This window comes from Caretta caretta, chromosome 7 (assembly GCF_965140235.1).
Source record: "Caretta caretta isolate rCarCar2 chromosome 7, rCarCar1.hap1, whole genome shotgun sequence".
NCBI classification, from domain to species: Eukaryota; Metazoa; Chordata; order Testudines; family Cheloniidae; genus Caretta; species Caretta caretta.
Window position 1 is genome coordinate 43,286,776 of NC_134212.1, and position 26,092 is coordinate 43,312,867.

The 26,092-nt window shown below is 43.2% G+C and overlaps 1 protein-coding gene across 3 annotated transcripts in view; it reads left to right on the top strand.

The window, feature by feature from the left end:
- SFMBT1 (Scm like with four mbt domains 1) overlaps window positions 1–26,092 on the top strand; it is a 156,411-nt gene that overhangs the window by 127,481 nt on the left and 2,838 nt on the right. For 2 of the 3 annotated variants that reach the window (XM_075130569.1, XM_048857129.2), the window contains 6 exons: window positions 875–984; window positions 3,341–3,516; window positions 4,272–4,450; window positions 4,812–5,057; window positions 6,392–6,520; window positions 8,510–14,050. In XM_075130569.1, coding sequence (XP_074986670.1) covers window positions 875–984; window positions 3,341–3,516; window positions 4,272–4,450; window positions 4,812–5,057; window positions 6,392–6,520; window positions 8,510–8,650 — 981 coding nt within the window. In that variant the 3' untranslated portion in view covers window positions 8,651–14,050. Of the gene's footprint in view, window positions 1–874; window positions 985–3,340; window positions 3,517–4,271; window positions 4,451–4,811; window positions 5,058–6,391; window positions 6,521–8,509; window positions 14,051–26,092 lie in introns of those variants that run through there. The other variant, XM_075130570.1, reaches the window with a different exon arrangement.

Sequence of the window (26,092 nt, forward strand, 5' to 3'; positions counted from 1 at the left end):
AAAGAATAGCGCTAAAATAGTTAACTCTGAAACCTAAAGATGGGTTGAACGTCAAAGTGATTAACACCCCACTGACATATGAGGTTGCTAGTACTTTTCAGAGCTCTTTACTCAGGTTGTCTGCAGAATCAGGAAGGCAACACTGCACTGATAAAATTGCAAATGTGAGCAGATGATCACTGTGACAAAGGCTAGAAACTTTTTTTTTAAATGAAGCCTTAGTTCTGGTGCCCAGTTCTTAGCACATGGCTGATTCCACAGCCAAGAAGTCATTGAGTACACAGGACCATACCTTTGGGTGATACCCAAATTATACCCTTTTTCCCACCCAGAGTCTGTCTTATCTATTTAAATTACAAGCTTTTTGGGGGCAGGCAATCTACTACTCTTCATACAGTGCCCTGCACAATGGCATTCTTGGTTGTCTTTTAGGAACTACCATAATAAACATGATTAATAGTAAAAGCTCAAGAATGAAGTAGCATGCATAGGCAGCAAAATGTCACTGGCATTACCCACAACTGCCTGAGCTTTATAATGTCTACCCTTGAATTAAGTTGAGTGATATGAGATAAGGACAGTGAAGCTCCAAAAATTTCTGGGAGCTGCTGAAATCAGTAATCTTTTGGCAGTCAAATTTTGAAGGCTTGGCAAGACCCTACTTACTGTCTGTTATGATTTATCATGTAAGCAGTTGCCTTTTTTCCAAAATCCCACTATGAATGAGTTTTTTAATGCTCAGATAGTAGTGGTTTGATGCTAGTTAATTCAGATAAATGGAATTAATCTGCCAATCCACCCTAACCCGTTAAAACATATTTACTGTATGAATAACCTAATGGGTTTTTCCTCCTCCTTTCGTTTCCATTTGTAGGTTCTCACTTTATTAATCAACGCAGCCTACAAACCTAGCCGTGTCCTTCGAGAACTCCAGCTGGATGAGGATGCTGCCTGGCATGGGCATGGAGAGACCCTGAAAGCAAAGTAAATTCCTGCCCCACATCCCAGTCCAACTGATCCCAGCAGTAATATCTTCTACAATCTACATTTTTGTTTAACTATTTGCCTTTTAGGAAAATTACATGAGATTTGTTCAAGGGAGGGAGGGATAGCTCAGTGGTTTGAGCATTGGCCTGCTAAACCCAGGGTTGTGAGTTCAGTCCTTGAGGGGGCCATTTAGGGATCTGAGGCGAAAATTGGGGATAGGTCCTGCTTTGAGCAGGGGGTTGGACTGGATGATCTCCTGAGGTCCCTTTCAACCCTGATATTCTATGATTCTAAGACAAATAAGGACATTGCAAAACTTAACCCTCCAACTCGTGCAAACTGTTTCAGGAACATCCAGCAGAGTGCAGCTGGTGTGCTGTTGCTTACTGTATCAGGCGTGCTCTGATACTACTTTGGTTTCAGTGCAGTATTACTGGAGTAACTAGCACAACATATTGACAGGTTTCAGAGGAACAGCCGTGTTAGTCTGTATTCGCAAAAAGAAAAGGAGTACTTGTGGCACCTTAGAGACTAACCAATTTATTTGAGCATGAGCTTTCGTGAGCTACAGCTCACTTCATCAGATGAAGTGAGCTGTAGCTCACGAAAGCTCATGCTCAAATAAATTGGTTAGTCTCTAAGGTGCCACAAGTACTCCTTTTCTTTTAGCACAACATAGCATATGCGCTAGCAGATCAGCAGCAAAAGGGTAAAAGATTTGTAATTTGATTGAAGATAGTTTTGTGTTTCTGCTTTGAAAGTGTCAGGAAAGGTTTTCAGGCTGTCAGGACCTTCAGCCAAATTCCATAGTGGAAAAAGGTTTCCCTTTAAATATTAGCCTATTTACTGAGCTGGAGTCCAGCACTGGGAAGAGCTGGGTTGGGGAATCCCTTTTACATTTTTGATGCAAATATGCTGCCCAGTGCTCCTGCTGGGCCTTACTGGTCTATGATTTCACTGTTACTGAGAAACCAATATGTGGCGAGGAACCACAGTGAAAGAACGTTGTGATCATGTTAACATAATAGAATTATTAAACCCAGCAATTTTGAGCCACTTGGTTAACTACCCAAAAGAGAAGAAGGATCGTCCTGTAGTTGAGGCACTGGACTTTTACCCAACCAGGAGATCAGGATTCTTTTTCCAGCTCCACCACAGACTTACTGCATGACCTTAAGCAAGTCACTAGCTCTCTCATTGCCTCCGTTCCCCAGCTGTAAAATGGACATACTTACCTACCTTGTCGGAGTTCTGTGTACTCAGATATAGTGATGAAGAGTCCATAGAAAAGCTTATGTAAATAAAATAGTGTGAGAAAGGAAAGGTCAGTTTTGAGTGGCTTACTGCAGTTATTAAATATATTCATCTGATTTAACAGTGAGGTCAGAGATGAGTGGGCAGGCTACCTATGAAAATCACTGCCTGTTTTTTCTCCATGTTTCAGATTTTTAGGGCCATTATGCAATTCTAAATAGAAGAACTGTGGTCTGAGGTATCCCAATAGACTCACTAGCACATACCACTGGATGTACTAAAAAAGCAAAGCTTGGGAATGATGCTTGACTCAGCTATGCACAACACCCCCACAGCATGTAGTTCCTCCATAAAATCTGTCTGCATCATATAAGGCTAGTGGACAAATAGAAAATGCCCTTTCTTATTGCTTCATCCTCCACAGGCACCAGGGAAAACATTAGTTTGTTGTCTGTAGTCAGAAGAGAAGTTGTCATTCTGGCACATAGAGCCATGGTGTTAGTAGCCTTTCCATTCCTTGATAAGTTGCTGAGTAGGTTGAGGAAGAGTGGCTGGTGGCACAGGGGGGTTGGTAATGTGATATGTAGCTTTCCACGTCCAGATAACCTGCCAAATGAACCTGAGTTCACTAGGGGCTGTAAGTTATCCATTTAATCGTTGTTCAGTGGCCTCTGCAGTGAGTTGGAGTGAATCCAGATCCTAGTAAGCAGGTGTCTACATCCAATGGACATTAATTGGCAATTTTTGCATTACCATCTTAGATTAGCTGGTATCGTCTCCATACTCATATAAAGTATGGGAATATTTCTTCCAAATTATATTGGAAACATACTAGCAGGGCAGTGTGCAAAAGCTTGGCACAGCAACTGCCCATGCTGTACTAGCTTGTTAATATGTATTCACATGTGCATCTGTCATTTTATATTGCTGAAGGGAGGACTTGGTTTTTATGATTGTTGATCCAAAGCCTTTCACAAGCTCTCTTCAAACTTATTTTGAATATGTAATGTCTGATGTTGATAGTGTAATATAGCATCTTTATCACAGTGAATAACAGTATTAGGACCCGCTAGATTATGATGATATTCTCCAATGGCAGGTACAAAGGGAAGAGTTACCGTGCCACTGTGGAGGTTGTGAGAACAGCAGATCGGGTGGCAGATTTCTGTAGAACAACCTGCATCAAATTGGAATGCTGTCCAAATCTCTTTGGCCCGCAGATGGTGCTAGATAAGTGTTCAGAGAACTGCTCTGTCCTGACAAAGACCAAATACAGTGAGTAGATACCAGGGTTTTTTGCCAATGTAATGATCTTCATTTAGACCATGCCTTTGATCCAGAAGGATCTCAAAGTGTGTTACAAATTATATATCACTTCATTCACCCTGATGAGCAGCCCAAGTGCTAATGATATAGACCTAGATACCCATATCTTGGATCAAAACAATGATTATCTAACAGTGAACTGCAACATCATAAAACCAACTATTATGCCTAATGTTGTATTAATTCCTGCTGATGATTTCTAGGACAAAAACTGATTCCAGGATACTTTCATTAAAAGTTATGTCTCTCCTGCCACTCTGCTTTAGAACAAGCTGCCTCCATAATGTATTTTACTAATTTGAACTCCTGGCCACTGTGAGTGTAGATTATGTATCATCTCAATAGATCTGTACAGGGCATGCCAAATCCTGCAGAACCCCACCACCACTATCTGCCACTCTATAGCTGCTGATATTATTTGCACCAAAATCTGTTCATTTGAGGCCTTTCTCAGAACTAAAGAAATATAATCTCCTTTTGTCGGGTGATTAACTTTATTAATAAACACATATTTAATGTATTGTATTGAAGGAAAGAATAGACCCATTCATGTTGATGTTCTCCACAGTTGGGATTTCTGTTGGAAAGCTTTCTGTTAATGATTCTGCATTCCTGAGGGCTGATAAGTGATAACCTAATGATGCTGAAGTTCCATTGCAACACAACACATGTGAAGCACACACCCTTTGCTTTTGTCTATGTAGCACACTATTATGGGAAGAGGAAAAACAAAAGGATTGGCCGACCACCAGGTGGCCACAGTAATCTGGAAGCAGGCATGAAGAAACCAAGCAAGAGGAGGAAGAGGCGAAAACACTTCTTTGTCCATAAGAAAAAACGTTTGTCCACCTCAGTGGACAACTCTCCAGTTGGATCTCTCCAGGTATGCAGCTAGAGAAAACTTGCACAGTACAGTGTATGTTCATAGATTGCCTCAGTGTTGGAACAGGACTCTGTGCACAGCCAGTTACCAGTTCCTTTAGACTCTGTGCAGCCAAACGGTTACTGTAGATCAGAGAGACAAGGTGGGTGAGGTAGTATCTTTCAAAGTCTTATCTCTCTCACTGGCAGAAGTTGGTCCAATAAAAGATATTACCTCACCAACCTTGTCTTTTTAATATTCTGGGACCAACATCATTACAGCAGCACTGCATGCAACTGTGAGCGTAAAGATCAGAGACTATCATAGGACTTTTATGTACTAAATTTCCCATTCTAAATTTATTATTTCTCTTCTCTTTCAGGGCAGTGGGGGAGAGGAAGAGGATGACCAGGATGACGTAGATGAAGAATCAATGAGTGAGGACAGCACCTCAGAGCAGCAAGATGAACTGCTTGAAGAGTCGGAAGTGTCGGAGAAGAAATCGCGGTCCTCCTCTCCCACACAGAGTGAACTGTCCCACTGCCTGGCTCAGGATCAAGACAAGCGGAAGAGGAAGCTCCGGACCTTTTCCTTCTCTGATGATGAAAATAAACCCCCTTCACCAAAGGTACCTCTTAAAGCACAAAATCTTTTACTTCCTCAGTGATTTGGTCACTTCCCCAGGTGTGGGGAGGGAGATATCATTAATTCAGAATTTTCCTCCATTTGGCAGTTTGCTGTGAATTTCACTAATCATCCTGATTGAAAGTTGCTTTTAATTTCCAGTGTACACCTGGAGCATTCTGTGTCCTGTCTTCCCAGTGCTAAATGCAAAAGTGACATTCCTTGAATTGCAAGGAGAAGGGTTGACAGAGCAAATGTTGACTCTCTAAAGGGGTTTAATGTAGCAGCTGTGATGATCTAATCTGTTCACTCAGCCAAGGCCAAAATTCTCTTGTAAGAGGATCATATCTTTGAAAATTATTATCAAAATTATCAGCAAATTTTGCTATTTCTTAAAAATAAAAACCCCCTATTTGTGATGAAGTGACAAGCTGCTGCTGTACCAAACTGTTCCTTCAGAACTCGAGTATGCATTGAATCTGTAATTATTAAAACTTAAAATTAACATAACTGTAATGAAATGTAGTTTGATTATATCAGGACCCACCCAAAGCTTAAGAAGCTTCTTAAGCATGAAAATAAGAAGATCCAATGTGCCATTGTCATATTGCTTAAAATGCCATCAGAAGCACTCCATAACATTTTCACTTCCATCTCCAGTAGAGGCTGAACAGCAATACATATCACAACTATCACTTCCACACAACCTTAATGGTGACTTCATATTCTCAGATCATCTCATAACGGTCTATTCATTTGGAAAGTTATTTTGCCCTAATATTGCCAAGGTCACAGCTAAGATTTTGCTTGTGTACTGTATGTGATGCTAGTCTAGACTTCTGGTGTGATACAGTGATAATCAGGGGGAGTTCTGCACCTGAATGGGAAAGATGCATTCTCTTGTTTTCAAAATACGTGTTTTCAGGCCCTGCAGCTACCTGGGAATCCAGGAGCAGAGAGAAATCCAATAAGAGCCTGAGATTGTGCACCACCATGCCTGGTGTTAGGCAGGGGCCATGAACTTGAGGGGACTAGCCCTTCCCATGCTCAAAGCAGCATACAGATATTACTGATCTTCACGACTTGTCTGGGAGGGAGGCGAGGATACTACCCCAATTTAAAAAATGTTAAAATAACGAGTTTGGGGAATTTTTCCAAATGCTGCACAGCAAGCCATTGGCAGAGCTGGGATTTTAGAACTCAGCACTTCCTGACTTCTGATTCTTAGCATTCTGCTAGACAATGCTACCTCTCAAGTTCAGAGTTATTTTAGAAACATGCTATGTGGACATGGCAAATATAACGTTTTGGTATTTGGGGGGGGGGCGGGTGGGTTAGGAAATAAAGAATGAAGTTGCCGAAAAGCTGCAGCTGGACAGTAATCCTCTGGAATGGAGCGTGGCTGATGTCGTGCGGTTCCTCAAATCCACAGACTGTGCCCCGTTAGCCAGAATTTTCCTGGATCAGGTATGCAACGCTTCTTTTTAAAATACGTGAACCTGCTGCTGCATTATCTGCTGATTGACTGACCACATGAAACCAGTTTTAATTACTAAAGGGTAAAACATAGTTGCTGCAGTTTTTATAATGTTTTTGATATGGCAAAAAACTTTACACTTTGTTTCTTACAGCTCGTTCTAGCATAGAGGCATTCTATTATGTTCCATTGCCTACTGAACGTTTTGCTGCATTTGATTTCCAAAACTGACTTGGGAGAAAACTGTTAGGCAGCAACTAAAACAGGTCACAATGAATTCAGTGGCCTATTTGAAAGAGGATATAGAGCTTGTTATCTTGACCCAAGTAGCACTCCCAGTGTCAAATGATTGGTAAATATTGTACCGTTTACTATAAATAACACTTACAGAGTGCTTTGTAAACCTTAAAGTTTGGAGACTGCTCAGTATTTATTACCAGGCATCACACAGTGCTTTGCTGATGCACTAATGAAGAGGGAGTGTGATAAATAAACAGGGGGATAGCTCCCTTTGATGGACACCCAGCCAGCCAGTTAGCTGTAAAATATCTCTTGGTAGCTGTTCTTTACTTGCTTTACCTGTAAAGGGTTAAAAAGTCCCCCAGGTAAAGGAAAAAAAAGTGGGCACCTGACCAAAAGAGCCAATGGGAAGGCTAGATTTTTTTTAAATGGGGGGAAAAAAACTTTCCCTTTGTCTGTTGTTTCCTGGACTGCAGGAACACGGAGCAGCAATGCTATAAGTAGAAATGCTGTGTAGGGTTTGAACCAGGTATGAACAAGTATTCTGCATACCTAGAAGAAATAATTTGGATAGAGAATGTTTAGTTAGATGCTATCTGGTTTATTTCTTATCTTGTAACCTTTAAGCTAAACCCCCAAGAAGTTAGTTTGGGTGCTTAATTTTTGGAATTGCTCTTTGAAAATCTAGCAAATGCCTATGTTTTAGCTGTATTTTCTTTCTTTTTGTTTTAATACAATTTACTTTTTTTAAGAACAGGATTGGATTTTTGGTGTCCTAACGGGTTAGGTTTGTGCATGCTGTTTGATAAGCTGTTTTCTTTGGCTATCAGCTATGTTTTCTTTCTCAGCTCTTCCCTGGAGGGGGGTGAAAGGACTTGAGGGTACTCCACAGAGAGGAATTTCCAAGTGCTCCTTCCTGGGTTCAAAGGGGTTTTTTTGCATTTGGGTATTGGCAGCATTTACCAAGCCAAAGGTCAGAGAAAAGCTGTATCCTTGGGAGTTTAATACAAGCCTGGACTGGCAAGTATTAACTTTTAGAATCCTTGCGGGCCCCCACTTTCTGCACTCGGAGTGACAGAGTGGGAATTCAGCCTTGTTTATCACAGGGAGTCATTAGGGAAAGAAACTTTAATCCATATTTAAGAGGGTATCAAAAATACAGCACAAAAGTGAGAATCCTTTTAATGTATTTTTTCATATTACATCTATTTTTCAAAGGTGGATTTTGCTAGTCTTGCCTATTAAGTGCCCAGTACTACAAATTGCCAGGCCCCTCCTGGGTGGTGAACACAAATTTTGCTAAGGGCATAATATGAAGGCTGTAGGTGTTATTGAGGGTGTAATTTGGCTGGCACAACTTGTATTACAGTGTGGGGATGCATGAGAACACAACCCAGATTGCTTCTCTGAACACAGATTGAGTTTGCAGGGCTAGAAATTAGGACAAAAACATTACTTGTAAACTGAATACATTTTCTCTGGAACCATTGAGACAGTAAGGATGAAACCATATGATATCGCGTTTAGACAATTTAGAATGGACCTGCACTTCAAGATGAGGAAGGAAGGAAGCAAGTAGGTGATGAGGGAGATTTCTAGCTAAATGAAGCAGCACAAGTGAAACAGCAAATTCCTAGAGGTAGAGAGTCATGAGCTGAAACTTGAGGAAGCCAAAATTTGAATGGGAGTAAATGAGCAACTAATTCTACCTTACCAGTGTTTTGTTTGTCTCCTGACAGGAAATAGATGGTCAGGCTCTTCTCCTGCTCACCCTCCCCACTGTTCAGGAGTGCATGGACTTGAAACTTGGGCCAGCTATTAAACTTTGCCACCACATTGAAAGGGTCAAACTTGCTTTTTATCAGCAGTTTGCTAACTGAGGAGTGGCCAAATGGAAGTGGACCTTTGGAAGCACAACTGCAGCAACATGCTCCTCCCTTTCTGGCAGCAAAAGCCAAATGGGGTTAAAGTGAGGCTCCAGTTCTGGTGACCTACAAACATCTGTTCAGCCACAGTTTTGCACTTTGAGGGAAGGAAGACAACATCTGGAGCAAAATGTCAATGCAAACATAGCAGCTACCCTACCAGCTGGCTGCTAGCTTGGGAACATGAGTCTCTCACTCTGATCATGCCTTTTTTAATTTTTAAAAAATGGTTACAGAAACGTTTCCTATAAGGAGACAGACGTTTCAAGAGTTCTGGTGGTGCAGAATTAAAAAAGATAAACGAGAGACGGATGCCATGTAAGTGAGAAGGCAGCTACTGGAAAATGTTTTTCCTATTCCTAACCAATCAAGAAGAACTCCATTTCCTTTCTCCGAAAGAGAACATTTGCTTTAAGACAGCACTAGCTTTGGGATGTGCTCTTTACACATCAGCGCTTTTTTTTTTTTTTTTAATTTAAATTAGCTCATTGTCAGGACAATGATGTGGCCACAGGGTTCTGAATGTACAGTATAGCAAGAGTGTTTCTTTTATATTCGTGTTTTGGGATTTTTTTTTTTTTAAAACTACCTCTGCCGCCTGCACAGTAAAAGTGGTTACTGAGGATGGGAGGGGGTTAATTCTTTTGAGAAGTTCATTGGTAGCTGTACAGGTTTGCGTGCGCTCTCGCTCTCTCTCGCTCCCCCCCGCCCTCCCCCCCCCCCCATGTGTGTGTGTTGGGGGTGGGAGAAAGGGAAAGGGCTCCGTTTTCTGCATCCTGGCTGTCAGGTAGAATTACTGGACCTATCTTTTAAAAACATGGCTTGAATCTCTTTGTCCCTTTTCTACATATACAAAGTAGCTGGGATCATAGCAGAGCATGTTAAATGCTGCTCTTCTCCCTGCCCCCACTACGTGAATCTCAGGTCCATGTGTAAACTAGGAAAATTCACCATCAGTTCAGCTCCACCAGAGAAAGCAAGTGTGGGAGCTGCAGTGTGGACATGACTCAGGTTTTTTTTACTCAGAGAAGGCCATTTGGTAAAAGTGATTGAAAACTAAGCCCTGCCTACACTGACTTCTTCCAGTGGAGCTGCGCTAGTGGTGACCTGCATGTCAGACCTGAATGGAATCAGATAGCCATCATAAGGAGCTCTGCACAGCTGTTCTCTTCATAAGCTTTTAGTGGGCAACAGAGCCAACCTTACTGTCTAATATGCTGTGTGAAATGGCATCAATCCTCGGACCCACTTGAAAATGAGCACTGAGTTCCAGATTCCATTCATCAACCTCTGCCTGTATTCATAAATGTCTGGGGGAACATGAGCTGAGATTTTACATATAGGTGGGAAATCAGAAAGCATGCCTCCCCTGTTTTTCCCTCCACTCAAACTCACTCCTGCAGAAAGCCCTGAGGCAGGTACTAGGATACTTGAAGAAAGTAGAGGATGCTGGTGCTTGCTAAGGGAATTTGTTTGAGGAGGCAATGCAGGAAAGATATGTTTAGTGGCTTCCAAGATGTATGGTAGCTAGAGACTGGCCATAGAGGCAGTCTGAGCTCCATGCAAGCCTACTGGGTTTAGTTCCTAGGATGTTGTATGAACCAAACTGTAGGGTTCAGTTGGGGAATCCTTTATAAACTGAAAACTGTAGGATTCACCTTGTCCTATGTCCATTCCTGGCCTATCCAAGACACTGAGGGGAAGTGAATGCAGTGAAGCCTCTTTCACTGAGAGCAGCTCTGGATAAGCAGAGTGTTTCTTTTGCTGCAAGTCTCTTAAAATACTTCAGTCAAGGCAAAAATATTTAGAGAAGTGCTAAATTCCAAAGAATCCTCCTCCTCCACCCTAAAATGAAAATCTAAATGTAAGACAAACTATTTACCCGTTCGTACCCTTGCGGGGGGGGGGGGGGGGGAGGGGTTTGAGAATGAGATGCACACTCCTTTCTTTTGTTTTTCAATCCATAGCTAGCGAGGTTTAAAACAAATTTGTATTGAAATCCTGTTCCAAGCCCCTCCCAATATGCATCTAATAATGGAAATTTTGGTCTGATTTTTCCCTTGGGGAAATGGAATGACTTTTGGCATTTTGCCTTGACAGACTTGACCAACAGGCCACATCAGAGCTGGACGATGATGCAGAACAAAGTTTCCACGACCCTCTATTTAATTGAAGGAAAAGCTGACTCCAAGCTCTGATGGCTCTGTAGCCAAGACTGCTGCATTTCCCTCCTGATAAAAATGGGTGTGTTTAGGTAGATGTCAGAAAATAACAGAACTTAAACATAAAGAGATATTTAACTAACTTTTTATCACAAAGTCTAGGGTTTTGTTTTAAAGTATCGATTTCATACTCCATTTGTGAGCTGCTTCAGAGGCCAGTGAAGTAGCTACAGGTCACCTTGGACATGTTTTGTAGGCTGATTTTTCTGCCTCACTTCGGAAGGCATTGGCAGTCTGGTCCCAATGGGATCCACTTTTATTTGAGTTTTCAAAAGGGATGTTTTCCATTGTTTGTGTATAATGTTTCTATGCTGCACACGTGTTCTTGTACACTTCACTTCCTGGGGAAAATGCACTCTGTCTTTATTGCTAGATTTAAAGGGGATATTTGGGGATTGCCTGTGGATGGTCTTTTTATTTGATACTGTTTTAAAAGATCCTTTTCCATCTACAATACAAAGACGTATTTTGGCTTGTATCTGTTGATCTTGCACTGACATGACTTGAAATAGGCTCACATGCTACTGTAGTTCCTTTGTTTCTGCAGAATTAGATAGCTTTGAGTAGCTTGTTGGGTGATCTTGTCATTAGGCTAATCATATCTTCATCAGCAGGTATTGCTGTGACCTCACCTGGCTTCAGGGATTATACTGTATCCACTTGCCATAAGCGTTGCATGGGAGGTGGGGGGAATTAAAGGCAATGGCATTTTGCAAGTCTCTAGGGAATTATCACTACAGGAAAATGAGCTCCTTATTAGGTACCACTTATTGTATATACAGAGGTAAAGGAGGCTCTTCCATGGCTGACTAGTGGAGGAGCACAGGATTTACTTTTCCTGCCTCCCTCACTTCTTTTAATATTATAAACTTGAGTGGCTGCATTATACAGTCTGAGTTTAGCACATCATAGCTTTAGAAAACTTAGGGTGCTACCCGCATAGCATTTACTTACAGGGCTACATTTAGCCATGTTGGGCAAGCAGATTTCATTAGTGGGTATTGAACTCCCTGCGCTAGTAGAAAATGAGCCCATAACAGAGAGGTGCTTGGTCTCTAAAAATGTGCATATATAACGTCCCTTGGATGGCAAGTTAACATGACCCAGTTACTATCCGGTTCAAGAGCAGCTTTTAGCCTACTCTCCCAAACAGGCAGAGATGAATGGAAAGAGACCCTTCCAAAAAGGGAAAGGTACAAGACTGATCTAAAGCTACTTTCAATTTTTTTCTAGAATTTTTTAAAAAATCAAGTCACTGCCTGAGGAACCAAGTAGAAAGCCATTCACATTTGAGGATGGTACAGAAGTCCAAAGAGCTTGCCAGACCCTTATGGATTTGATAAAGACAGCGTGTTTGGTGAGACTCAGGTGTAGTTTTTAGATTCTGCCTATCACAACACTAAGAGTTCTCTGTTGTGGTAACAGACTTTGGTGCTAGATTTCTTATTCCCAATTCTAATGATATATATAGAGAAGAGAGGACTGTTAAGTTCAAAGCAATATAAATATATTTATTACTTGCAGGACTTAGCACTCCATTTTTCCACATGATGTACAAAGATTTTATACATAACTAGCACGAGGCTTGATTGGCTTATGAGATCTTGATGGCAGCCAAATAGGCTCAGCAAACCCATCAAATTCTGCAGTTTAAGATTGGATAGGAAATGGATGCCTTTGCAAATCCATCCCACTGTTGTGTTCAGGACAAAAGAGCAAGGCAAGTACGTTGGCAAGAAAAGTCACTGGATTAGGTAACCTTATCATAAGCCAAAAATATGATACCATACATAGCTTCTTCCGAACTAGCTGCTGTAGGACTGGTTACTGCCTACTGTGAGTTTTTAATACATTCACTAAGCACAAAGGCCCAGTCCTCACAGGTATTTAGGCTCCTAACTTCCATTGAAATGAGTTGAAGTTAGGAGGCTAAATACCTTTGAGGATCTGGGCCAATTGAACTGAGTGTGTCTGAAGACTTCTTAAATGTTGGTTGAACACTCTTTCAAATTAATGATGTTCTGAGCCACATTTTAGTGTGTTGCCTAACTTTTCCCAAATCATACAAATAGCCTTGTTTTTGAAGGCAGCCTTATGGGTGAAAGGTTAGAGTGGGTCATGGTTGGATACACTAATTATGGTATAAGCTTCATTATTGTAATTTGCCTTTTTTTAATATCATATTTGAAAACTGACCAGCAAAAATGGAGCAGAAGATTGGTAGGACTTCAGTGTCTCCATGCTGGATTCTAGCTCACCATAAATTGGATCTGTCAATGTGCTGCAGCATATCACGCACGGCAGATGAAATTGTTTGATCAGAAGACAAACGTGCTCTGTTTAGTCTGACAAACTTCAGAAGCAGAGGATCTAAGTGACTTAGCACAATCAAGCTGACACCTGTGATTGGCTCTGCTGTCCCATGAGTACCTGTGAAAGTCTCCAGCATTGCGTGAGGAATCAGATCTGGCTTTAGTGGTGAGGCTGAAGCTCTTGGTCAAGCAGAGTGAATGCATAGCTGAGTTTGTGAAGTCCAGGCAAAAATGAATACCTGCCTCTTCCAGAAGTCATCTAGCTCCAGTTTCCAAGAAGCCTCGTGAGAAGATACTTCCTGTGTTTCTCTTAAGGTCTCACGTTTCTCCTCCCTGTTCTTTTGTTTGTTTTTTTACTTGTGTTAAAGCCTTTGTAGACAATCAGAGGTCTGCTGGGAGGTTCCATCGTGGCTAGTATCACCGTGCATAGGCCTCTTTCTTATACTAAATCATTGGAATTGATGCACTTTTCCTGTGTTTTGCCTTTTTAAATTTGCTGCTTGTTCTTCAACCAATCAACCAACAAAACCCAATTTAAATGCATATTGTGTTTGTGTCCTTCCTGCTTGCTTTTTTTCTTGTTTTTTATATAATATATGCATTGAGAGTGAAATATGAAATGGAGAAGAAATATGCACAAGAAAATATGCCTATCAAGTCCCATCATTTTTGATAGGTATAGCAATTTAATCAAAAGGTTTTTAAAAATATTTTGGATGAATATTTTGCTTCTTTCTCTGTAAATAAGAGTGTATATAAGTTTGTGGTATATTATGACAGTTTTAAGTGGTTGCAAGAAAATTAAAAAACAAAACAAGAAACAGCTATTGCAGGGTTGTTTTTGTTTTTAATACAGTTGGGGGTAATGTTTTGTACACAAGATGGAAATAGGGGGAAAAAATGCAGCTTCCCTTTCCAATATGATAATTTGGGAACTTCATATGAAAGTTAAGTGCAAAGTACTTTACCACATCAGTTAACTAAGCCACACAATTCTTCTGTTAGTAGTTTTTCTGAGGTTGTGCAGCCCCATCACGTGCTAAGTCCTGTTTTTTACCTTTGCTTTCTTCCTTAGGGAGGACAGTTTTGGTGTTCTGTAAGTTGGAAAAATTGAGGCAAAGAAGGATGATAGCTTCCCCAGATCATGCAGTAGGTCAGTGGTGGAGATGAAAATAAAATCTTAGGAGTCCTTTGATCCATATTCTTCATCACTTTCCTTAACTGACCACAAGAGTGCTGTTAAAGTACAATTAAAACCAAACCATGTGGCAGCCTAATTATGCTGCTGCTGGCACTCCATCAGAACATAATTTATTTTTATTCATTTAACTCTGCACTTTTTAAAAAATAAAATAAAATAAAAAAATCTGGCTAAGCTCTGTCTCAATATCCTGTGGCACTGAGTTTCACAGGGCAACTTTGATTTAAAAAAAATAGCATTCCTTTCATGAGGTTTTTATTCTGGTTTTCAGTAAATGAGTGAGTGCCTTAAAGTTTGTTCCTCTGCGTACAGCTTAATTGTCCTGTACACATTTTACACCACCCACTTAAAACAAGTGAGATGTAGCAGTGGGAGTGGGATAGAATTGCTTCTTCTAAATTGAACTGAAATCCTGTATATTAAAAGATATTTTTAAGTTACATCAGCATTTGCTTATATTGCACCTTGCATCACAGAGGTGCCTAATATTTTGCAAATTGTGTAGTCAGTGAAGACTGTCTTTTGCCCCTTTTAAACTCTGAGCTTTGTCAGAGGGGAGCCCCACAAGAGCCATGTCAGCTTGCAACTGCTGTGAGCCCTACAAGAGGTGTTACGGGAGATGCTCAGTTGGAAGCCTGGAGTGTGGGGCTCCTTGGTGAGTAAAAACTTGGTCCCAAAGCTATAACTTATTTCTGTGAGGTGTCCATGCAGTTCTGTGCATGCCAGATGCACTATAAGTTTAACCAGCCTGAGATTCCTATTCATGGAAAATACAGGTACAAAGGCCTAACGGAGTTTATAACCTTATAACCAGCCAAGTCATCAGAGCTTGGAACCTGCATGTGCACCACTGATGAAATATGGGAGTGAACTTACTCATGTAGAGTGGTGGTGTTAAGGGGGTGCAGTGCTAGACAATACCGTGGTCCGTGTGACTGTTACCCCTCCTGGGTGAGCTGTTGTTTGGTGAGCTGTGCCCTACTTGAATCCTTCGAGCGATTGCCCATATGTATTCCCCAATAAATGTGCATGCTCGCCACATGCACCGGTGCCGGAAGTTTTTCCTCTAGCGAACCCTGGAGTGGCACCTCCATGGCGCGGTATAAAGGGCGCTGCGCATTCTCCCCACCCTCAGGTCCTTCTTGCCGCCAGTGGAGATGCTTCAGAACTGCTCTGCTCCAGCTTCTCTGTAGCTCGTCCCCAGAACTGCTTGTTCATTCCATGTATGGTACCTGTAATTAGTTAGTTTTAGTTCAGCTAGAGCTCCAGGGCCAGGGCATGCCCCATGCCCCGGGTTTTAAGTCGTGCGACACTTGTAGGCAATTTATGCCAGTGAGGAATCCACACGTGGACAGTTTATGCTGTTTGGGGGAAACCCATCTCAGCGATTGCTGCAAGATTTGCAAGCCGCTTAAGCTTCGGACCAAGAGAGAAAGGGACATTAGGCTCCAGGCTATTCTTCAACAACTATTCTGCTATGTTAGCAACAAGAAGAAAGTCAAGGAAAGTGTGGGCCCCTTACTGAATGAGAGAGGCAACCTAGTGACAGAGGATGTGGAAAAAGCTAATGTACTCGATTCTTTTTTTGCCTCTGTCTTGACAAACAAGGTCAGCTCCCAGATTGCTGCACTGGGCAGCACAGCATGGGGAGGAGGTGACCAGCCCTCTGTGGAGAAAGAAGTGGTTCAGGACTATTTAGAAAAGCTGGATGAGCACAAGTCCATGGGGCCGGATGCGCTGCATCCGAGAGTGCTAAAGGAGTTGGCGGATGTGATTGCAGAGCCATTGGCCATTATCTTTGAAAACTCATAATGATCGGGAGAGGTCCCGGATGACTGGAAAAAGGCTAATGTAGTGCCCATCTTTTAAAAATGGAAGGAGGAGGATCCTGGGAACTACAGGCCAGTCAGCCTCACATTGGTCCCTGGAAAAATCATGGAGCAGGTCCTCAAGGAATCGGTTCTGAAGCACTTAGAGGAGAGGAAAGTGATCAGGAACAGTCAGCATGGATTCACCAAGGGCAAGTCATGCCTGACTAATCTAATTGCCTTCTATGACGAGATAACTGGCTCTGTGGATGAGGGGAAAGCAGTGGACGTGTTGACTTTAGCAAAGCTTTTGACACAGTCTCCCACAGTATTCTTGCCAGCAAGTTACAGAAGTATGGTCTGGATGAATGGACGATAAGGTGGATAGAAAGCTGGCTAGATTGTCGGGCTCAACGGGTAGTGATCAATGGCTCCATGTCTAGTTGGCAGCCAGTGTCAAGTGGAGTACCCCCCAAGGGTCGGTCCTGAGGCCGGTTTTGTTCAATATATTAATGATCTGGAGGATGGTGTGGATTGCACCCTCAGCAAGTTTGCAGTTGGCACTAAACTGGGAGGAGCAGTAGATACACTGGAGAGTAGGGATAGGATACAGAGGGACCTAGACAAATTAGAGGATTGGGCCAAAAGAAATCTGATGAGGTTCAACAAGGACAAGTGCAGAGTCCTGCACTTAAGACGGAAGAATACCATGCACTGCTACAGAATAGGGACCGAATGGCTAGGCAGCAGTTCTGCAAAAAAGGACCTAGGGATTACAGTGGACGAGAAGCTGGATATGAGTCAACAGTGTGCCGTTGTTGACAAGAAGGTCAATGGCATTTTGGGATGTAGAAGTAGGGGCATTGCCAGCAGATCAAGGAACGTGATCGTTCCCCTCTATTCGACATTGGTGAGGCCTCATCTGGAGTACTGTACAGTTTTGGGCCCCACACGACAAGAAGGATCTGGAAAAATTGGAAAGCGTCCAGCAGAGGGCAACAAAAATGATTAGGGGACTGGAACACATGACTTATGAGAAAAGGCTGAGGGAACTGGGATTGCTTAGTCTGCAGAAGAGAAGAATGAGGGGGGATTTGATAGCTGCTTTCAACTACCTGAAAGGGGGTTCCAAGGAGGATGTATCTAGACTGTTCTCAGTGGTAGCAGATGACAGAACAAGGAGTAATGGTCTCAAGTTGCAGTGTGGGAGGTTTAGGTTGGATATTAGGACAAACTTTCCCCCTAGGAGGGTGGTGAAGCACTGGAATGCGTTACCTAGGGAGGTGGTGGAATCTTCCTCCTTTGAAGTTTTTAAGGTCAGGCTTGACAAAGCCCTGGCTGGGATGATTTAGTTGAGGATTGGTCCTGCTTTGAGCAGGGGGTTGGACTAGATGACCTCCTGAGGTCCCTTCCAACCCTGATATTCTATGATTCTATGATGGAGTCGGCGCTGACCCCGGCTCTGGTGTGCCGCTCCAAGTCTGCACCAGGCACTGTGGTGTTGGTGCATGGCAACCCTTCAGCACCATCAACTAGTAGGCACCGCTCCCGTAACCGGGGCATGCCAAGAAGACTAGCAAAAGGCCTTCTTCACCGCAGCACCGGAGTAAACCCGGAACAGAGGCTAGACCCACGTTGTGCAGTCCTCAATCCCCACCGGCCCCTAGGCCTCCGACTCAAGTGAAGTGGAGTAGCCTGGCCCATTCGGAGCAGGCCTCCCCGGATGTCCGGATGCCCTCCACATTGGACGCTCTGCCGGCAGCCCAGGATGTTATGTCCATGCTGGTACCCGGAGCACCGCCGATGTCAGCCCCACGCTCCAGTGGCAAAGCGCCATGGGGATCTCCACAGTCACCCGGCTTGATTCCGGTCTCGGTCGAGGGAAGGTTCACCACCCAGCGACCGTTCAGGGCAAAGTCCATGTGGATCGCCCTCGACGCCCACCAGACAGTCTGATTGGGTTCCGTCTGACCGAGACACTCAGCACCACTCCGCCTCAAGGCGCGAACGCTGACGGGACCGAGGCAGACAGTGCCAAAGGTCCTCGTCTTGGAGGAGCTACCGCAGCCGGTCACGGCACGAACATCAACATTGTTCCCATTCGTCGTCCCACTCCAGGACCCCACCACGGCACTGCCTCCACAGCCCCGGGTGTCAGTCGCCGGCATCTGGGCATCGTGGGTCTGCCCGCCGGAGGCAATCATGGAGCAGCTGTTGCCAACAGTACCAGTCCTCCACGTCGGGATCGCGGTCCCATGGTCGGCATCGCTCCCGGCGCCGCCACTCTTCCTGGTCCAGGGACAGCGGCAGGTCATGTGCCAGCCTGGCCTCCCTTCGTCGTTGTCCATCGATGGGCCAGGCAAGCCAAGCTGAACAGCCTGCAGGTGCAGTGGCACCAGGCCCCGACGCAGCCCCCGGTGGGGGCCCGCTCGGTGGCTGGAGCCTCAGAAAGGCCTTCAGCCTCCCTCTCCAGACCCCCAAGGAAGGAGTCAGTGGGACATGCATCCTCGGCACCATGCCCGGAGACCGACCAGGTGGTGGACCCTCTAGTGCCGGTTGACACACAAAGTACCACATCGGCCGCCTCACCCTCCCCAGATGAGGCAATTACGGCCCCTCCTTCCTGCAGGAGGACTTGAGGGCCCATCAAGAACTCTTAAAAAGGGTGGCATCAAGCCTCCACCTCCAAGCAGAAGAGATGGAGGAGCTCTCGGCCTCCCTGTTTAGTGTACTGTCCTCCTCGGCACTGGGCAGGGTGGCCTTGCATCTCCACGAAAGGGTGGCAAATATTTCAAATGCCCTGTGGCAAGCTTCATTGGCCCCCATCTCTGAGAGCGGAATGCAAGTATTTTGTACCTGCCATGGGGCATGAATACTTATACACCCACCTTGCTCCTAACTTCCTGGTGGTCAAGTTGGTCAACCACAGGGAACGGTAGGGCCAACCAGCCCCTACCCTGAAAAATGAAGATTCAAGGAGGCTGGACTCATTTGGAAGAAAAATGTATTCGTCCTCGAGCTTCCAGTTACAGGTGGCAAGCCACTAGGCTCTCCTGGCTGGTATGAGTTCAGTCTGTGGGGCTCACTGCCCAAGTTCGAGGACTCCCTCCAGGAGCGCAACAGGAAGGAGTTCAAAGTGCTGGTGGAGGAGGACACAGTGGCTGCCAGGGCAACCTTGCAGGCAGCGTCGGATGCAGTGGACGTGGCCGCATGGTCCATGGCCTTCACAGTGTCTCTGAGAAGGGTGTAATGGCTCCTGCTCTCTGGGCTGTCCAGTGAGGCGCAGACTTCCCTGCAGGACCTCCCATTTTATGGCAAAGCTCTGTTTGCGAAACAAATGGATATGAAGCTGCATGGACTGAAAGACTCCCGCATGACTTTCCCAATTCTGGGTCTCTATGTTCCAGCTCCAGCTAAACCTAAGTTCAAGCCACAGCAGATTCCCACTCCGGCCACCTATTCAAAATACGAGTCTGCTTATAAGAAAGAAATGTAGCAACCACTTTGACTACATTCTATCTCAGCTGTGTGTGAACAGCTCTTTCTGCCATCAGCGAGAGCCTGGCATGGACAGTAGACAGCAGAGTATAGTGCTTAAACTTCATCAACAAGAAAGAAAATAATGTTGAATTAGGCAGACACTTTAGTACATCTGAAAACAAACCAAAACAGTATCAAGATCAATTTACTACCTCAGTTTCTGGAATTTTAAAGCAAACTGTTGTTCCTGTATTAAAATTTAAAAAAATAAAAACCTAAGCACACGTATTACTTTTAACACACAATCAATAACATTAAGAAAAATCAAAAGAAATTAAAACACAAGGGAAGAAGAGGCATTCACAATTTAATCAATTTATATGGTGCCTACTGTAAGGTAGCAAAGCACTGCACAAAATCTGCGGAACAAAACAAATCACTCTGCCCAAACATCAAAAACTGGTGCAAGGACAAACCCAAAAAATCGTCCAGCAAATGGCATGCTAAAATTTTGGCTGCAGGCAAAACATCAGTGCTCAAGTTATTTGGTTCTAAAATGTGATAAACAACATAAAATTTCTATGTTAAACCTGGGACAAAAGAAAACAAATTGTACCATTATTTATTCAGTGCCACAAATTTGTATGGCACACTACATATGTTTTTTAAAAAGTCCCTGCCCTAAAGAGTTTCCAGTAGAGGCATAGACATTCTGCAACAAGCAATACCAGAGGCAAATAGGAAATGGAGAGGAGAAAGTAGGACAAATTTCCATTTTAAGACTATGCATTTGTTTTGGTAAATTATGTGTGCTTCTGCTCTCCTTGCACCCTCTAGTCTCTTCCATTCTTCTCCTTGATGCCATATTTCCTATTATGCATTTATATATTACGCGCACACACAAGTATGTTAAAAGGACATTATTAAGGCTGAAAGTCAAGCACTGGAAAGTTATGACATGCCAGCTCTTTTAGGATACAGTCTTTAATTATATGATTGCGTTATTTTTTTCTTTCTGATTAAAAGAAACCCAAGCAAGAACATCTCCTTGAGAACATATAGCATGTTTCACCTGTTGCATTGTTAGCATTAATGCAGAATGCAACAGCAGAATCCTAAAGAATTTAAAAGTGCACTACAATGAAAACAAGATAATAATTACATACCTACCTACTGGTTTTCTCCCAGGCTCAGCTTCATGCCTGCCCCCAAGGAAATCTCCCCACTTACCTCCCAAGCCCTCTCACCTCCTTTAAATTTATCCATAAAACTGACTATTTCCAGGAATCCTCTCCAGTTTGCTCATCTCCCCAGTAATCCTCACATTCTCCCTCTTGAACTGTTATGCTATGTGGTATTCTGTCTTTCATAGATTGGAACAGGGATCACCTCTTACTTTGCCTCTCAGGCAATGTATAGAATTATATCCATGTTGTAATAATTCCTATTTCAAAGAAAATTCTTCTAATTTCCTATTTAATGGTTATATACATTCTTTCAAACTATTGCAGAACAAAATGTGAATGCTTGCGGTTTTGCAGTCGTTTTTGTCAACTAGGCTGAAATGGTGGTCGTCGTGATGTATGGTATGAATGAAATGGTTTAATTTACTGCTTTGTAATGGACTCAGTTGTCAGTCAGAACAGTACTGCTATCCAGATACATGAGCAGCAATAAGGATTCTGTTGTCAGCCCTGATTCAGTATCTTAGTGCTGCCCTTGTGTAGTGAAGTAGGGAAAGAACTTTGTTTTAAGTGCTCAGTTCATAAGATATGTGGAACAAAATATTGCTGATAAAGACTCTGCATTATTTAAGTATAGAGACTATGTTGGGAATGTGTCCATAATTGTCACTATGACGGGTCCCAGTGGGGGGCCAGCGGAGGTCACTCCAATTAGGGTGAACTGTAAAGAATGGGGCAGACAGACCCCAAAGCTGGTGGATAATTCAATACTTAGATTTACCAAGCCAGCATAAAACAGCTTCTTTATTACCTCACTGGTTATTCAGAAGTTCATAACACAGTTCCCTTAAAGTACCCAGCCTCAAGTCTCCATCCAGGTATTCAAGTCAAATATGATGAAGATTTCTGAAAATCTTATTTCATCATATAAAATAAAAGGTTCTACCAATCCCAAAGGATCGGACACATTACCTCCCAGGTTAATGAATATTCCAGATCTTACCCAAATACACGCTACGGCCAATTCTTATTAAATTAAAATTTATTAAAAAAGAAAAGAGTATGGTTGAAAGATCAAGATACATACAGAATGAGTTTAATTCTTGAGGTTCAGATACATAGCAGAGATGGTGAGCTTTGTAGTTGCAAAGAGTTCTTTTAGAATTTAGTTCATAGGTTATAGTCCAATGTCCAATATCACCTTCAGGGACTACCAGCATAACTGGGACCTCAATCTTGTGACTCAAACTTCCCCTGATGAAGCTAAAGCAGATCTGAGATAAAAGAATCAGGACCCAACCATCTTTTATACAGTGTTCTAGCATCCACTTGACCACACAGTCTTGGGTAAACAATAGGCTTTTGATGCAACCTTCAGCTTCCTAAACACCACCAGTAATTAGTTACACAAATTAACATAGGGCAATGTATCCATTAGGCAGTCTATCAAACTTCAAAGAGACACATAGACAGTGACATTATTTCACCCAAGATTCATAATACTACCTCTAATTTCTAACAACATAAGTTTGCATTTCAAAGTTCTAGCCTATTTAGCATGCAATGGCCCTAATTAACATTTCTAACCTGTCTTTAAAGGTCAGCTTTGGGTTAATTAGCCTGCAAGTTGTTTAAGCCTTTCTGGCCATGAGTTATACTTTTGTGTAAGATTTGTTACAATTATATAACAAAAAGAAAAGGAGTACTTGTGGCACCTTAGAGACTAACCAATTTATTTGAGCATGAGCTTTCGTGAGCTACAGCTCACTTCATCAGATGCATACCGTGGAAACTGCAGCAGACTTTATATATACACAGAGAATATGAAACAATACCTCCTCCCACCCCACTGTCCTGCTGGTAATAGCTTATCTAAAGTGATCATCAGGTGGGCCATTTCCAGCACAAATCCAGGTTTTCTCACCCTCCACCCCCCCACACAAATTCACTCTCCTGCTGGTGCTAGCCCATCCAAAGTGACAACTCTTTACGTAATCAAGTCGGGCTATTTCCTGCATAAATCCAGGTTTTCTCACATCCCCCCCCACCCCCATACACACACAAACTCACTCTCCTGCTGGTAATAGCTCATCTAAACTGACCACTCTCCAAGTTTAAATCCAAGTTAAACCAGAACACCTGGGGGGGGGGTAGGAAAAAACAAGAGGAAACAGGCTACCTTGCATAATGACTTAGCCACTCCCAGTCTCTATTTAAGCCTAAATTAATAGTATCCAATTTGCAAATGAATTCCAATTCAGCAGTTTCTTGCTGGAGTCTGGATTTGAAGTTTTTTTGTTTTAAGATAGCGACCTTCATGTCTGTGATTGCGTGACCAGAGAGATTGAAGTGTTCTCCGACTGGTTTATGAATGTTATAATTCTTGACATCTGATTTGTGTCCATTTATTCTTTTACGTAGAGACTGTCCAGTTTGACCAATGTACATGGCAGAGGGGCATTGCTGGCACATGATGGCATATATCACATTGGTGGATGTGCAGGTGAACGAGCCTCTGATAGTGTGGCTGATGTTATTAGGCCCTGTGATGGTGTCCCCTGAATAGATATGTGGGCACAATTGGCAACGGGCTTTGTTGCAAGGATAAGTTCCTGGGTTAGTGGTTCTGTTGTGTGGTATGTGGTTGTTGGTGAGTATTTGCTTCAGTTTTATTAGGAGACGAATTGGTAAAAACAGCCCAAATATGCACAATTGTACTCTATCGTTGTATTTATTTTTTTGTTTGGGGTTTTTGTTTTGTTTCAGAGAAGTCTTAAACAAATGGATTAAGAATTTTTCATTTCTCCTGCTTCTGGCAATATCCTCAAAACTCAGTTAAATATTGTCTGTACAAATTCAGCCATAGCTTTAAAAAACACTCTTTGAATATGCAGATTAGGTTCCATGTACATATTTGAATTTTTAAAGGAGGCGCAGTACCATATAAGGTGACGGTATCATCTACAGTCTAATTTGTTGACTGCCTTTTTACTGGTTTCAGAGTAACAGCCGTGTTAGTCTGTATTCGCAAAAAGAAAAGGAGTACTTGTGGCACCTTAGAGACTAACCAATTTATTTGAGCATGAGCTTTCATGAGCTACAGTTCACTTCATCGGATGCATACCGTGGAAACTGCAGCAGACATTATATACACACAGAGATCATGAAACAATACCTCCTCCCACCCCACTGTCCTGCTGGTAATAGCTTATCTATAGTGATCATCAAGTTGGGCCATTTTCAGCACAAATCCCACAGGCTGAAATTCTGGATGAAGAAGTCAAGCTAGAAGAGGATGTGGTGCTCCCAGCGGGGTCGCCCAATGGGGCAGGCAGCCAGTAACTTTTCTCCACCCCAGAAATGCTCTCTAGAGAGCAGGAAGCAGATGAGATGCTGGGTAAGTTGCTGTGGCTTGTGTAGGGAATTGAAAAGTGGGAGCTAGGTAGTGTTTTCTGTCACATTGCCCTGTGTAACTAATCTCCCTGGCCAAGCAGGGTGTCAACGGACATCGAGACCTGCAGGGAATCCTCCAGAGAGAGCTATGGAAAGTTTCAAAGAGACACTTGTTAATCCTCTGCCGCAGATTCCAAGGGATTGCAGCCTTGTTAGTTCCCCCATTGTAGGAAACTGTACCATGCCATTTAGCAATCACTGGAGCTAGGACCAAAGCAGCACATAACTGAGCTGCATATAGACCAGGATGAAAGCCGCAAGCATTCAGCATCTGTGCCCTGGTTTCTCTAGTCACCCGCAACAGTGAGATGTCAGCCAGCAGGTTGGCCGTCTGTGAAAAAGAGTGGGATAATTTTAGAATGAGTTCCCTGCAAAGCTGCCCTGCAAGCTGTGACCTTTTTGTCCATACGCAAAACCGTCTTTCCCCCCCACTCCCGACATTCACCATGATTGGGGTGCTCGCGGAGCTGTGTGCCTGCCTAGAGTCTCAGAGAGAAAGTGATTTCTACTAGCAAAATGCCCTTTTTACTAAAATGTTTCAATCATTTGCTGGAATGTAACAATCCGTCTTCTGTTCAGCAAAGACCTTGAAGAACATGCCACGCACCCCCGTGGACAGGCTTCAGCAGATAAGAAAAAAAACCCAGCGCACTAAAGAAGATATGTTCCGGGAGGTGCTGTAGGCGCGATGAGAGACAGACTAGGGAAAGGAAGAGTGCTCGGAAGATGAAAGGCAGGGCAGAAAAGAAAGAGAGTGCTGCTTTTGCTAGGTGGTGGAGGATCAGACAGAGATGCTCAAGTCTTTGATTCTGCTGCAGACTGAGCAGATCCGTGGTCGACCTCCACTGCAGCACATGCAGATGCACAATTCTTTGCCAACCCCACCCCCTCTATGCCCACACATTCCTTTTCACAGCCCTCCTGAGTTTCCCCATCCGCCCCCCTCACAGCTTGCACAATGATAGCTGGAGCTACAAACAGTTGTGAGGTTTTACCCTTTTTAACAATAAATAAAGGCTAATGGTACAGTGTGTTTGTTCTGTGTTCTACAAAAGCATACAGCAATCAATTCACTCTTGTGTCATGCACCTTTCCAGACCAGCCTGCACTGATGTCCTTGAAATGCCCCTGGTGATCCACAAACACCTGCAACACCATGGAGAAGTATCCCTTCCTATTAATGTATTCACAGGCAAGATGGTCTGGCACTAAAATTGAAATATGTGCACCATCAATTGCCCTGCCACAGTTAGGGAAACCCATTTCTGCAAAGCCATCAACTATTTCATGCATATTTTCCAGAGACATGGTCCTATGCAGAAGGATGCGATTTATTGCCCTGCACACTTGGATTAATACAGCCCCAAAAGTGGACTTTTCTACTCGAAATTGATTTGTGACTGACCAGTAGCAGTCTGTATCCACCAGCTTCCACACGGCAATTGCAACATGTTTCTCTACCAAAAGTACAGCTCTCAATCTGGTGTCCTTATGAGACAGGTCGGGGGACAGCTCAGCACATAGCTCCATGAAGGTTGCTTTACGCATCCTAAAGTTCTGTACCCACTGGTTGTCATCCCACACCTGCATGACAATGCAATCCCACCAATCAGTGCTTGTTTTCCTAGCCCAAAAGTGATGGTCTACCATATGCAGCTGCTCTGTAAATGCACAAAGCACTGATAAGTTGCTGCCATCCATATCACACTTGGGTGCCTGCAATTCATCCTCTGCTAA